The 12,502-nt window shown below is 38.3% G+C and overlaps 1 protein-coding gene and 1 long non-coding RNA gene across 3 annotated transcripts in view; both read right to left on the bottom strand.

Moving 5' to 3' along the window:
• The window catches only part of LOC132529039 (uncharacterized), a 140,828-nt gene that overhangs the window by 98,796 nt on the left and 29,530 nt on the right, over positions 1-12,502 (bottom strand). Inside the window, exon 1 of one of the 2 annotated variants that reach the window (XR_009543360.1) lies at positions 6,749-7,021. The exons of the other annotated variant lie outside the window; for it this stretch is intronic. This is a non-coding gene — a long non-coding RNA (uncharacterized LOC132529039). Of the gene's footprint in view, positions 1-6,748; positions 7,022-12,502 lie in introns of those variants that run through there. 2 annotated transcript variants of the gene reach the window in all.
• On the bottom strand, positions 3,298-6,755 carry ATXN7L3B (ataxin 7 like 3B). The gene has a single exon (XM_060165274.1). The coding sequence runs from the start codon at positions 6,702-6,704 to the stop codon at positions 6,411-6,413; it is 294 nt and encodes a 97-aa protein (XP_060021257.1). The 5' UTR covers positions 6,705-6,755; the 3' UTR covers positions 3,298-6,410.

Raw genomic sequence — 12,502 nt, forward strand, 5'->3', positions numbered from 1 at the left:
CTTTTCACATCTTTTCTGTCATTTGGATTTCTTAAATCTGTAAATGAGCTGTTCTTTTACTTCATCCATTTGTCAATTGTATAATTATTTTGCCAATAATCTTTTATCGGTTATAAGAACTGTAACACTTCTAGCATGTTATGGCATTTTGTTGTTGTGTGTTTCTAGTATGACAGTGCATAGAAAGTTTTACTTTTATTACGGCTCAACATATCAGTCTTTTATGTTTGATGCTTTTATTTACTTAAGAAAATTTCCCTTGCCTACAATTATGAACATATCCTCCTATATGTCCCTCTAATGTTTGATGTTTTACTTTACTACAGCAAGTCTTAAATCCTCACGGAAATTAATTTTTGTGTCTGGAGTACAGTTTTAGTATTTATGGCTAATCTATTCCAGAACAATGTAACAGTTTATAGTCTACTGACTATACTACCAGTTTAGTCATACATCAAGATGACAAAAATGTGTTTGTTTTTCCATCTAATTCTGAACTATCTTCTATTCTCCTGTTTGTTTCTGCACTACAACCACACTAGCTGTTCATCAAAAAGATCTTGTCGATACTTGCGCCTTGCTTTTCATATAAATCTTAAAATTAGCTTATCAAGTTCCATGAAAATGTCCATTTGGATTTTAATCAAGGTTACTTACATATATTTGGAGTGATGATACTGAGCCTCCTATCCATGAACATCCCATTATTCTCCATTTATTTGGGTTTCCTTTCTTATGACTCTTCATTTTTTTGAGTTTCCTTTAACATTCCAGATGAAATTTTTCTCATTTGCTCCACAAAATTTTACACCACTCTTGTTACATTAGTATTACATAGGACCATATGTACTTTTGTTGCATTACATTATAAATGCACCATTTAAAATTTTTTATTGTCCTGATTTTGGATCCTGATCTTATATCCAGCAACTTTAATATCCAGCAACTTTACTGCATTCTATCATTACCTGCAGTGGTATGTTCATAGATTGTACACAATTATCCATTTAGGTATCATCTGAGAATGAGAATTTTGTTTCTTCCATTCCTGCTTTTAAATGGAATGCTTCCAAGTATTTACCATTAAGCAAAGCAGTTGTAGATCTTGATACATATGTTATCAGTGTATGGAAGTTCTTTAGGCCTTGTTTCTATATGGTTAATGAGTATTTTTAAAGTTAATAGTTGGTATTGAATTTTACAAACTATTTTTCTGTATTGAAATCTTCACATAGTTTTTCTCTAATGGTGATGCAATGGTTTTTTTGATTTGAATTTTATTTATTTTTTATACAGCAGCTTCTTATTAGTTATCTGTTTTATACATACTAGTGTATATATGTCAATCCCAATATCATTCATCACAGCACCACCACCACCCCGTCCCATGATGCAATGATTTTCTGAGTCAAAATCTTTCCTAGGGTTAACCTGACTTGTTGATAAAGTTTATTTTTGATATTTTAAAGGAGTTGGTTGCCTAACATCTTCATAATACACTTAGCCTATAATGATTTTTGTTTCTTGCTATATTGTTTGTAAAACTCAGTGTCTAGAGTTTTTTTGTATATTTGGGTAGAGATGGGATTTTTTTTTTAAGTTCTAGTAGTTAAATTACTACATTTATTAAATTTTAAGGTTAAAAATAAAAACTCCTTGCGTCACTTTTGATAAATTATATTGTTAAATATATTTTCCATTTTCAATGTTTTCACTCAGTCTTAAAGTTTTCATCAGTATCACAATTTTTTCACTCTGCAATTTGTCTTTTAAAAAAATTAGTCCTTTCATTTATTAAAAATTTTCTTGCTTCAACAAAGTGCACTGGCCTTGCACTAGCATTCTACTTTTGCTTCTACTGCTTCTGTATTTTTGTTTTTGAACTGTGGGCAAGTCTTTGCTGCCGAACATATTTTCTCATTTCTGAAATGAATTTAGTATTTCCTTTCCAGCTCACATATTTCCACTAAGGCTCAAGTAATAATGATTGAAGTTTTCAAAATGGAAAAAACAAAACCAAGGATTTACAGGTTTGTCTACAATAGCTTTCTGAACAATTGCATCCCTTAGAACAAATATTTTCTTTCAGAGCATCACGGGCATCTTTGGGAACATGTGTAAGAATCAAAAACCTTGTGCCCTCCACAGCAGGGTGAAACTTTCACATGTGATGTTATCTCTGAGAACCAGCAATTCACTAACCATGATAATTGAAGACTAATATGAAAAGATGTTTAAAGAAAGCTCTTCCAGAATCCTTAACTACTTGAGCATACTTCATTTTCTTTGTCAACATCAAGCAACCATGTATTAGGTTCCTGACCTCATGCTACCCGCCAGTTAAAACCAAGTATGTAGGGAGTTAAAAGGTATGTGATTTCTTTTTCTTTTTAAATATAATGATCATTAGTTAGAAAACATGAAAATAATCTCAAAAGTCGTACTGTCAAGTGGATTTAGTAGAGCACTGAGGTCTTGCAAATACCTCATTTCAGAAAAGTAGGTTAGCATGAAATATATCAATTCAAATCTAAACATATGAAATAGGATCCAAAAGGATTTGCTGCAGCTGCGTATGAGTGTTAGGTGACTTAACACCATGTCACACGTCAATGAAGTCCCCTGAGATATCCTACTGCAACTGGTTTTCTCTGATCCCATTTCTATAATTTTTATTCATCTAAATATTATTTCCAATTTGGGACTGTTTCTTTAAAGAACTAGAACATTTAGCAAACTAGTGATTTGATCAACACTAAGGAGCAATAAGTACAATTTCTAGGGAAGTGCTCCAACTTTGGAATAGGAACTGGAATAAATGAAAAATCTCTGAATTATCTAAAAACAAAATGACAGACCTAAATAGTTGGAGTAAAATGAAAAGTATTGGAAACAATTACCTTTAGAAAGGCTGACTCATCTTTGCTATGAATCATTTGCCTCTTGAGAGCAAGAGCAGTATTAGATCAAAATGGTGGCAAAGTGTATATATTGATAGCTTGAGTGCCATTTAAATTGAACTATCCTTCACACTGGACTCAGTGACAGGATTGCATTGTATTTATTTTACCACCTTCTTGTTATGGTAAAGGGAAGATTGTATACAGTTCGTTTCTTTCACTGGATGTTGCAGAAAGCTAAATGTGCAGTATTAGATGGAGAAACAACGTTGGGCAAAATTCCTCTATCTGATAAAACTCATTCAGGAGAAAGTAACTAAGGTTCAACATTTATTTCACTACGTGAATACCCAAGAAACGTACAATTTTAAAAGATGAACATAGAGTCCAAATACAGTCATTTTTTAAAATTTTGTTTATTGTAATTGTTTACCAATGGGGAGACGCAGTTTATTTACACCAGCAGCCGTGGGGCAAGGGGAATACACAGTTAGTTAGCAACCTGTATAGGATGGACTACTTATGCAAAAATAAGACTCTCCAAAACAAAGGACAATGGTGAGCTTCACTACACTTCCCCGATGATCCCAGCATGCGATAATGCCAGGCAATGGCCCCTGGGCATGCGGTGGTGTGAACTAATGTATGGAAGAAAAAGCCACAAACCACAGAAATTTGTAAAGAACCCCTTCCCCCCCATACACACACACACTCAGATACATAATAGAATTACAGGGTGATCAATACACTTAATTGAGGAGATTAGGACAGGAATTCTGCTGTTAAGAGGAAAGATAGGGAAAGGGAGAATTCCTAACCACTGTTAACTATATGGTAGGGAGCATTCTCTCCCCCAAAAAGAAGAGTTAGTTTGTCCCCTCAGGGCACCTGTTGGACCTAGCCCACCTCATACCCAACCAGGACCGGGGGCTACTGCCCTAATAATGGGGAGCAAAAAAACAAAAACACAAACCAAGAGGGAGGTAATATGAACCAACCATTACTCAAAACTATTTCCACTTCTCCCTCCTCTAACCAGGAGAAAAGACCAAGGAAACAGTAATGTCACAATCTGAGCTCCCTCTCTGAAGGAGGAGTGGACCATGGCCTTACCTTCAGCCTGTTTCCCAGATATTATCTTTAAGTAGGCCAGAGTCTCACTTAGACCCTCCTTTCCTTCTGCATCCCCTCAGAAGGAGATGTCTCTAAAAAAGGCAAGGGCAGATAACCCAAAATTATTTCAGTTCTTGCCAAGGTTTGACTTTTTAAACAGTTATTACAACTCTTGGATTGAAGACCAATCTGTAGCTAGGCCCTCACCCTGAGCGGGACAACTCTAGAGGGAGAATGCAATAATAAACAGTCTTGAGGCCCTATTACTATGCTTCCCTTAACCCTCTAGAGTATGTAACCCGAATCAGTCCATACAGTCCAAACAGTTCCTTCTGGGATAAGGAAGGATACATGCACAGCAAGGGTTAGAGAAAATGGATCAGAACCTACTCTGTCCCTGTGTCACTCAGCCTTTACTGCTTTTCTGCTTAGGTCCTAAGGGGCAGTATCCAAGTGGAGGTGGGAAAATGTAACTCCTCAGGAAGTAAGACACAGCAGGAAGGCATACCAGCAAGGCAGTCCTACAGAAGAAATGCTTAGGCATGACACTGCTTTTCATATACAAAAAATTACTTTCTCTTCCCATCCTAATCCCAATAGAGAAAGATTCTGCTAATCCCATAAGAAAGATTCTGCTCTGACTCTCTCTCAAAAACAAGAAAACAAAACAAAACAAACTTAAGAGAAGCCAAGGAAAGGGAAACTGGGCAGGCTTCAGAAGTAGGAGCATCAAGAGAGAGAAATTGAAACTGGTCAGCGTGAATGTAGAGCGGCAGGCAGCACCCGGGGTGATGAGCTGCACCAGATAGGCATGGAGCAGGGGACTGGAGGAACATGGGGCCAAGCCAGAAAAAGAAGGCTGGTCCCCTTACTGGGGCACAGAATGAGGTAAGAAAACATTTCAAATAAAGCAGCACCGCTCACCTTGGGGCTCCCACCCCTATACACTTCATAAACTTCAATCAGGGAGTCAAGTGGAGGGTAGTTTTGATACCCAGCTCACACTTCCCATCCTCCCCTATCCCATTCCCTAAAACCAGAGGGTTTCTGGGGGCCATTTCCTGACTTCCAACAAAAGGACAGCTCTTGTTGTCAAGAGGTCCAAAGGGAACTGAGTGAAAAGGGCTGCCCTTCGGGAGGAGCAGAGAAGGTGGTGACAGTCTAAATGTTCACTGCAACGGAGCTCTGTGACTGCCCAACCCAAGGAACAGGGGCGTTCAATAGGATGCTGCACAGTCAGATGAGAGTTGACCCAGTCCTGCTCCTTGGCTCCTAGCACTAACCAATTCACATTAGTGAGTGCAGCTGAAAAAGGTCCCCTCTGGGCTCAGCTTTCAAACCACAGCCTCCTGCACAGCCATGATGCTCTTCCATAGTTCACTCCTGCCCCGAAAATGGGAGGCAGGTAGTGACCTGGCACAATAACCAAGTCAGACCCATGGACTGGCTAGGTCACGAGTAACTCAGAGTAGGAAAACGCCCCACCGAACTGTTGTCCACAGCATAATACATCCAGATATGAATCCTGCAGTCTGAAAGATCGTGCATAGTCGCAGAAGGCCCTGCTACCTCCCCAAGGGATCATAACTTAATCCTCAGCCTGCCTGGATAACCAAGTTATTCATCTGCTAAGCCTATGCCACCAGGTGGGTTGCAAGAAACAGGGCTTTGTTCAGCAAAACGCTAGCCCATGTCCCCAATTCCGCTGAAGTCACTGTTAAACGCTGGACCTTTGGGAAACTGGTGGCTTTGAGCTTTTCTTCTTGTTGGCATCAAGACCACAGAGCTTCTCCTACCAGATTCAGCTGGGAATTCTTTTTCTTGGCTTTCCCAGATTGGAATGATTAATATCCAGATCTCATAACTGACTTTCATTTGTCTTTGAGAAGCCCAAATCAGAGGCTCTGAGATCAGAGGTGCAGTCCCACTGAGGCCCAACAATTAAGGCCTGACCATCAGTTATGTCCAAACGGTCAGTTATCCAGAAAGCCCTTGACATCAGGCAGACAGAAAGGCTGAGGAACCAAAGAACTTTATATGCTGAGCACACAGATGCTCACCTGTGCACTGGGGACAGTACAGGGTTCTTGTGCACTTTCTGGTGTGTTTAGAAATCAACCACTGCGTGGCTTGCAGGATGCACAGCACAGCTCCTCCTGTCCAGGATTTCAAAGCTGATCCAAAGGTAATACACTTAAACAAGGATCCGATTTCCTAAATTCTCCACTCCAAGTTTTTAAAGGCTAGGTTCTTCAATGGGAACTGGGACTTTTGTCTGATTTTTTTTTTTTTTTTTTTTTTTTTTTTTTTTTTTTTTTACTTAGCTACCTAACTTCTCAAAACCACAGGACTGGTCTATGTTATTGTCCTGGTCACCCTCAGACTCTCATGTTGCAGCTACTGGAATTCCGGAGGTGAGCGTTGCAGCTGCTGATCAGGCCCATTCCCAGATTCTCCAGGAAGGGAGCAAAGCGGCAGGCGACACGCTCCTTTATCTTCCACTGGCTGAATGCCAAAATCCTTCACGCTACCAGTCTCTGCGAATTCCAGGTAGAAGTAGCCACACTTGACTGCCCGGTGCACCTCAAAGCAGAAGCCCAAACAGGAATCCTCTATTAGGTCTACGTATATCTCCTGAGCGATGGCCTCTAGCTTGTTAGTATCCAGGTTAGCCAACGAAATTTCCTCCATTTTAATCTGTACACGACCGTGGAGAGGGCGCTCGGATTACTCACAGCTGCACGGGCGGCAACACGTCGGGCTCGGCCGGCCGCGCCTAGGCCTACAGGCCTGTCAGGGCCGCGTCTTCAGCAGGGAGGGCGGAGGCGTCGCGGCGGCAGCGGCAGGGCAGCTGCAGCAACCAGCAGCGACTGCTCCGGAACCCCAGGTATCTCCGTTTCTTTTGGCGTCTCCCCGGATCTGGGACTTTCAGCTCGGGCTGGCCCCAGACTCACCGCCGCCAAACGGTCTCGGAGCCTCTCTCCGCTACCCCGGCCTCTTCCGCTTGCTGGTCCGGGTTTAGCCCCGCCTCCCCACTTCCGCTCCTCAGCACGCCTGCGCATTGGCCCCGCGCAGACTCGCCGGGTTCCTCCCTACGCGCAGCTGCCTGGAAAGCCTTGGAGTTTTAGGAAAACGAATGGAATGGGAAGAACTAAAACGTATCAGAAAAAAAACAAAACAAAACAAAAAAAAACGTATCAGATTGTCATTACCTTTAATTGTAAAAAGATGATAAGGAGGCTGTTTTATGTTAATTTTTTTGCAGATTTAAACACTCGCTAATGAATTCTTTGTCCATGCTTAATCGATTCCCTCTTGAAAAAGGCAAATGACAACTGTGCACATTTGTGGTAATGATCTGAAGTACAGTTTTAGGACTAGTTCTCCGGATACGTTTGAAAATTTGACATATAATTGACTTACAATCATTTATACTACTGCCGCAGTTGTCATTTAAATCCACTAGATGGTGCAAGGAAACAAATTACACTAGAGTTTATCTTTCAGTCTTCTTTTGAAAGAAAAACTAGGCACTAAAGACATAATTCATATATATTGATCACATGAACCTAAGGCATTTATTTCATTTATAAGACCATTAAGTCAGTGTGATTATAACTAGATCATCGTATAATGTACATCTCTAAAATAATTCAAAGAGAAAATTATATGTATATTTTCTATTGAAGAGGGAGGAAACCTGAAATATGTTAAATACACTGGGAGGTAAAGGAATCTTTTCCTAAAATTGTGCTGCATGAATTGTGGGATCTAGAGCCAGTCTACCTGGGTTTAAATCCTAGATCCAACATTTAACAGTTCTGTTTCCTCATCTGGATAAAGCTAGTTCCCATTTAATAGTTAAAATTAAATGATATTTAAAAAAAAATCTTCTTGTGACAGCTTCTTACATGTAAGTAAGCATTCAGTAACTGTCAGCTATTTTAATCATATCAGTTATGGACTTGAATATAAGAAAATTTTCCTGTATCTTGTTAGTTTCCAGCCCCACCACTGTGAAATAGAGCAGCCTCTTGTACCTTTATACTTTATTAAAATATAGCTCTAGCCAAAGAAACAAAATTTAAAAAACAATACATATTTGTATCTGTCTGATTCTATAGTTTCCTTTCCAGAGTAAAGGAAAATATAGACATATATCTTTCCAGATACAAATAAAAACTTTCTAATGTATATGATCATCCGAACACTATTAGTTTTAGAGTTCATTCTTAATATCTTACTCTATATTTTTATGAGTAGAAGGTTAAGTACCAGTTTAACTTATTGGTTTAGGAGTACTTAGCTGGTACTTGTACCCATACAAATTTTCTGATTGTGTATTTTATCATCCTAAAAAACAGAAACTGGCAGATATGGAGGAATTTGAAAGCCTAAGCTATTTAAGACCCATGCATGACAAGAATATTTTTATCTGGGACATAACTTTTTTTCCATTGCAGCCTTTGTGTAATTTATACATTCTCCATTCAAAAATTGGTATCATGTTTTGATATAAGTTGAAATCTGCATATAGCCATGTGCTAAGCCACAAAATATAATGATCAAGTGCATAAGTTCTTGAGTCAGACTGCCTCCCTCCTACCAGGTACTCTCTATGTGAACTTGCCTTATGTACTTCTGTAAATCACAGTTTTCTCATTGTAAAATGTCAATGACAATTCCCATCATAAAAGTTTGCTGTGAGATTTAAACTTGACAATGAATTTAAAAGTCTTCACAAAGTGTTTGACAAATAGTATATAATATTGTTTACCTATCTATTACATGTCTAGTTAGGTAAGAAGATACAGATGTAAATACAATCATTTCCACTCACTCCTCTCCCATGCCTTCTCCAAATTTAATTTAAAGCAATGATTCTCAAATATTAATGTGTATATAAACCACTCAGAGATCCTTTTAAAATGCAGATTATGATTCATTAGCTCTGGAGTAGGACCTGGGTTTTCGCATTTCTAACATATTTGATGCTGCTGGTTCGTGGACCGTACTTTGAGTAGCAAGGAATTAAAAGGGCTTGATAGTGGGCAACTTTTCTTCATAGTGATTGACTCCGATAAAATTTGTTCTCACCAAATTATCATGAGAGACTTTGCATGCTTAATTTTGATAGAAGAAGAGTAAGTGATTGTTTTTCTACCCTTTAAATCCTCCTTATATTATGAGAGTTAGAACTCAAATCTGCAATTTATTTAATGCAGAGTGGTAGTCAATAAAGCTTACTTCAAAATATATACAAGAGACCATAATATTAATTGAAATTCAGATAATCAGGACTATGCCTAGGTTTAGATTTCCTGTCAGTATTTTATTATATTTACTCTTAGAAAAAGAACACTCTCATGACACTGAAAATGTGTACTTATGCTCATTGTCACCTTGTCACCTCTCTTCTACTTGTATCACTTAAGATGGCCTTACTTCTTGTTAAAACGTACTGAAACTCTTTATGTTAAATCAATGACATGTCACAAAATGAAGTTAGAAAGAACTTTGTTCCACTGCAATTAATAGGGTTGAAGGTATTTAAGCCTTTGGTATGCAAATATTTTTTAAAATAGAAACTCTCCATTATCTAAATCATTTTTCTCAATACAAAGCAAGTAACAGGGGTTGATTCTTCATAAAAGAGTGATCTTCAAAGAATATGTACATCATATATGCTTAAAACATTTAGTGTACAAATTAAGGGAAGTAAAATCGTATTGTGAAATTTAATTGTCTTTGATTATTCTCTTCCCATTCAATAACTGTAATATATGCAGTGGGAGAATCAGCTTTTGCAAAGAGGAGCACCTTTTAAATTATTTAAAGGTTTTTATTAAAGACTGAAATTCCATGTATTTTTTTTGTATTCACATAAAATAAAACAGTGAGACAGCAGAGTGCATTCAGGAATAGACCTGGGAGCCCAAAGACCTGAGTTGCTGTCCTTTTTCTGCCACTAACTTATCAGGTGACCTTTGGCAAAAAGGCGAATTCACATTTGTGAAAACATGGACTCATGTTTTCTGAATATCCCTTTTAAAACCAAATTTCTGTGAATCAAGAAATCTGAGGAGGTACTGGCACAAAAACAGAAAGATAGATCAATGGAACAGGATAGAAAGCCCAGAGATAAACGCATGCACATATGGACACCTTATCTTTGATAAAGGTGGCAGTAATGTACAGTGGAGAAAGGACAGCCTCTTCAATAAGTGGTGCTGGGAAAACTGGACAGGTACATGTAAAAGTATGAGATTAGATCACTCCCTAACACCATACACAAAAATAAGCTCAAAATGGATTAAAGACCTAAAGGTAAGGCCAGACACCATCAAACTCTTAGAGGAAAACATAGGCAGAACACTCTATGACAAAAATCACAGCAAGATCCTTTCTGACCCACCTCCTAGAGTAATGCAAATAAAAACAAAAATAAGCAAATGGGACCTAATGAAACTTCAAAGCTTTTGCACAGCAAAGGAAACCATAAACAAGACCAAAAGACAACCCTCAGAATGGGAGAAAATATTTGCAAATGAAGCAAGTGACAAAGGATTAATCTCCAAAACATACAAGCAACTCATGCAGCTCAATATCAAAAAAACAAACAACCCAATCCAAAAATAGGCAGAAGACCTAAATAGACATTTCTCCAAAGAAGATATACAGACTGCCAACAAACACATGAAAGAATGCTCAACATCATTAATCATTAGAGAAATGCAAATCAAAACTACAATGAGGTATCACCTCACACCAGTCAGAATGGCCATCATCAAAAAATCTAGAAACAATAAATGCTGGAGAGGGTGTGGAGAAAAGGGAACACTCTTGCACTGCTGGTGGGAATGTGAATTGGTTCAGCCACTATGGAGAACAGTATGGAGGTTCCTTAAAAAACTACAAATAGAACTACCATATGACCCAGCAATCCCACTACTGGGCATATACCCTGAGAAAACCAAAATTCAAAAAGAGTCATGTACCAAAATGTTCATTGCAGCTCTATTTACAATAGCCCGGAGAGGGAAACAACCTAAGTGCCCATCATCGGATGAATGGATAAAGAAGATGTGGCACATATATACAATGGAATATTACTCAGCCATAAAAAGAAACGAAATTGAGCTATTTGTAATGAGGTGGATAGACCTAGAGTCTGTCATACAGAGTGAAGTAAGTCAGAAAGAAAAAGACAAATACCGTATGCTAACACATATATATGGAATTTAAGAAAAAAAATGTCATGAAGAACCTAGGGGTAAAGCAGGAATAAAGATGCAGACCTCCTAGAGAACGGACTTGAGGTTATGGGGAGGGGGAAGGGTGAGCTGTGACAGGGCGAGAGAGAGTCATGGGCATATACACACTAACAAACGTAGTAAGGTAGATAGCTAGTGGGAAGCAGCCGCATGGCACAGGGATATTGGCTCAGTGCTTTGTGACAACCTGGAGGGGTGGGATAGGGAGGGTGGGAGGGAGGGAGACGCAAGAGGGAAGACATATGGGAACATATGTTTATGTATGACTGATTCACTTTGTTATAAAGCAGAAACTAACACACCATTGTAAAGCAATTATACCCCAATAAAGATGTTAAAAAAAAAAAAAAGAAATCTGAGGAAATAGATTTCACCAAATGAAGGGTCAAGTCACTTCTTACGTACTGGCCAACAAAGTTCAAATGTTGGATCCTGAGGGTTTTCTTACCCCAAACTAATCTGCTGTACTACCTAGGGCATCTTGAAGCATCTCCACATGTTTGGGTTAAGGGCATTATTCATCTACTGAATACCAGGTGCGTGTTGTAATTATCTTGCCTAACATCTGAAGATGTTGCCTGTACCTGTATGTGGTCACTTTTAGTTGAAAATTTGAATTTATCTAGTGATTTTGACTCCTATGAAATCCATTTTCATCTATAAAATAGTTAAAACTTTACTTCCTTTTCTTTAGTTACCTAGGTTTTTAAGGTAAGTGAATAGTAAATCAGAGAGAGAGAGAACATTTGACTATATTGTCTTCTTTTATTCACAGGACCATGCTTTATGTCAGAAATAAGCTATATAGTATTATGCCTTTTTGTCTGTAATTTGCTAAAAGAAATATATGTGTGTCATAGCTCAACAGTAAACACTCACATGTTTTTCTAGGCATGATCAGCTTGAAGTTTCAAATCCATCCTCTGCTGAAATACATTCTTCAGGATTTGCATTTAAAAACTGATTATCATGACTTGCATGAGATTCTGAGATGCCAAAATTTGATATTAGATAAGGGTGCCATGCTAAAATTGCAATGTTAAAAATAAATTTATGATTTTAATCTGCCCTACTCAATTGTGAAATCAAGGTGACAGTGAACTTTGGCATTTATGACAACTCTGGCTTACGCTCTACTAAAGAAGAAAACCCTGTACTCCTGAGCTAACTACAGTTAGTAAGTAGGGTAGTATGCTAATCTAAAATAACATTTTA

Source organism: Lagenorhynchus albirostris, chromosome 11 (genome assembly GCF_949774975.1).
Source record: "Lagenorhynchus albirostris chromosome 11, mLagAlb1.1, whole genome shotgun sequence".
Lineage (NCBI taxonomy): Eukaryota > Metazoa > Chordata > Mammalia > Artiodactyla > Delphinidae > Lagenorhynchus > Lagenorhynchus albirostris.

Coding starts and splice junctions, on each gene's coding strand:
- ATXN7L3B (XM_060165274.1), bottom strand. CDS start 6,704: ATGGAGGAAATTTCGTTGGCTAACCTGGATACTAACAAGCTAGAGGCC.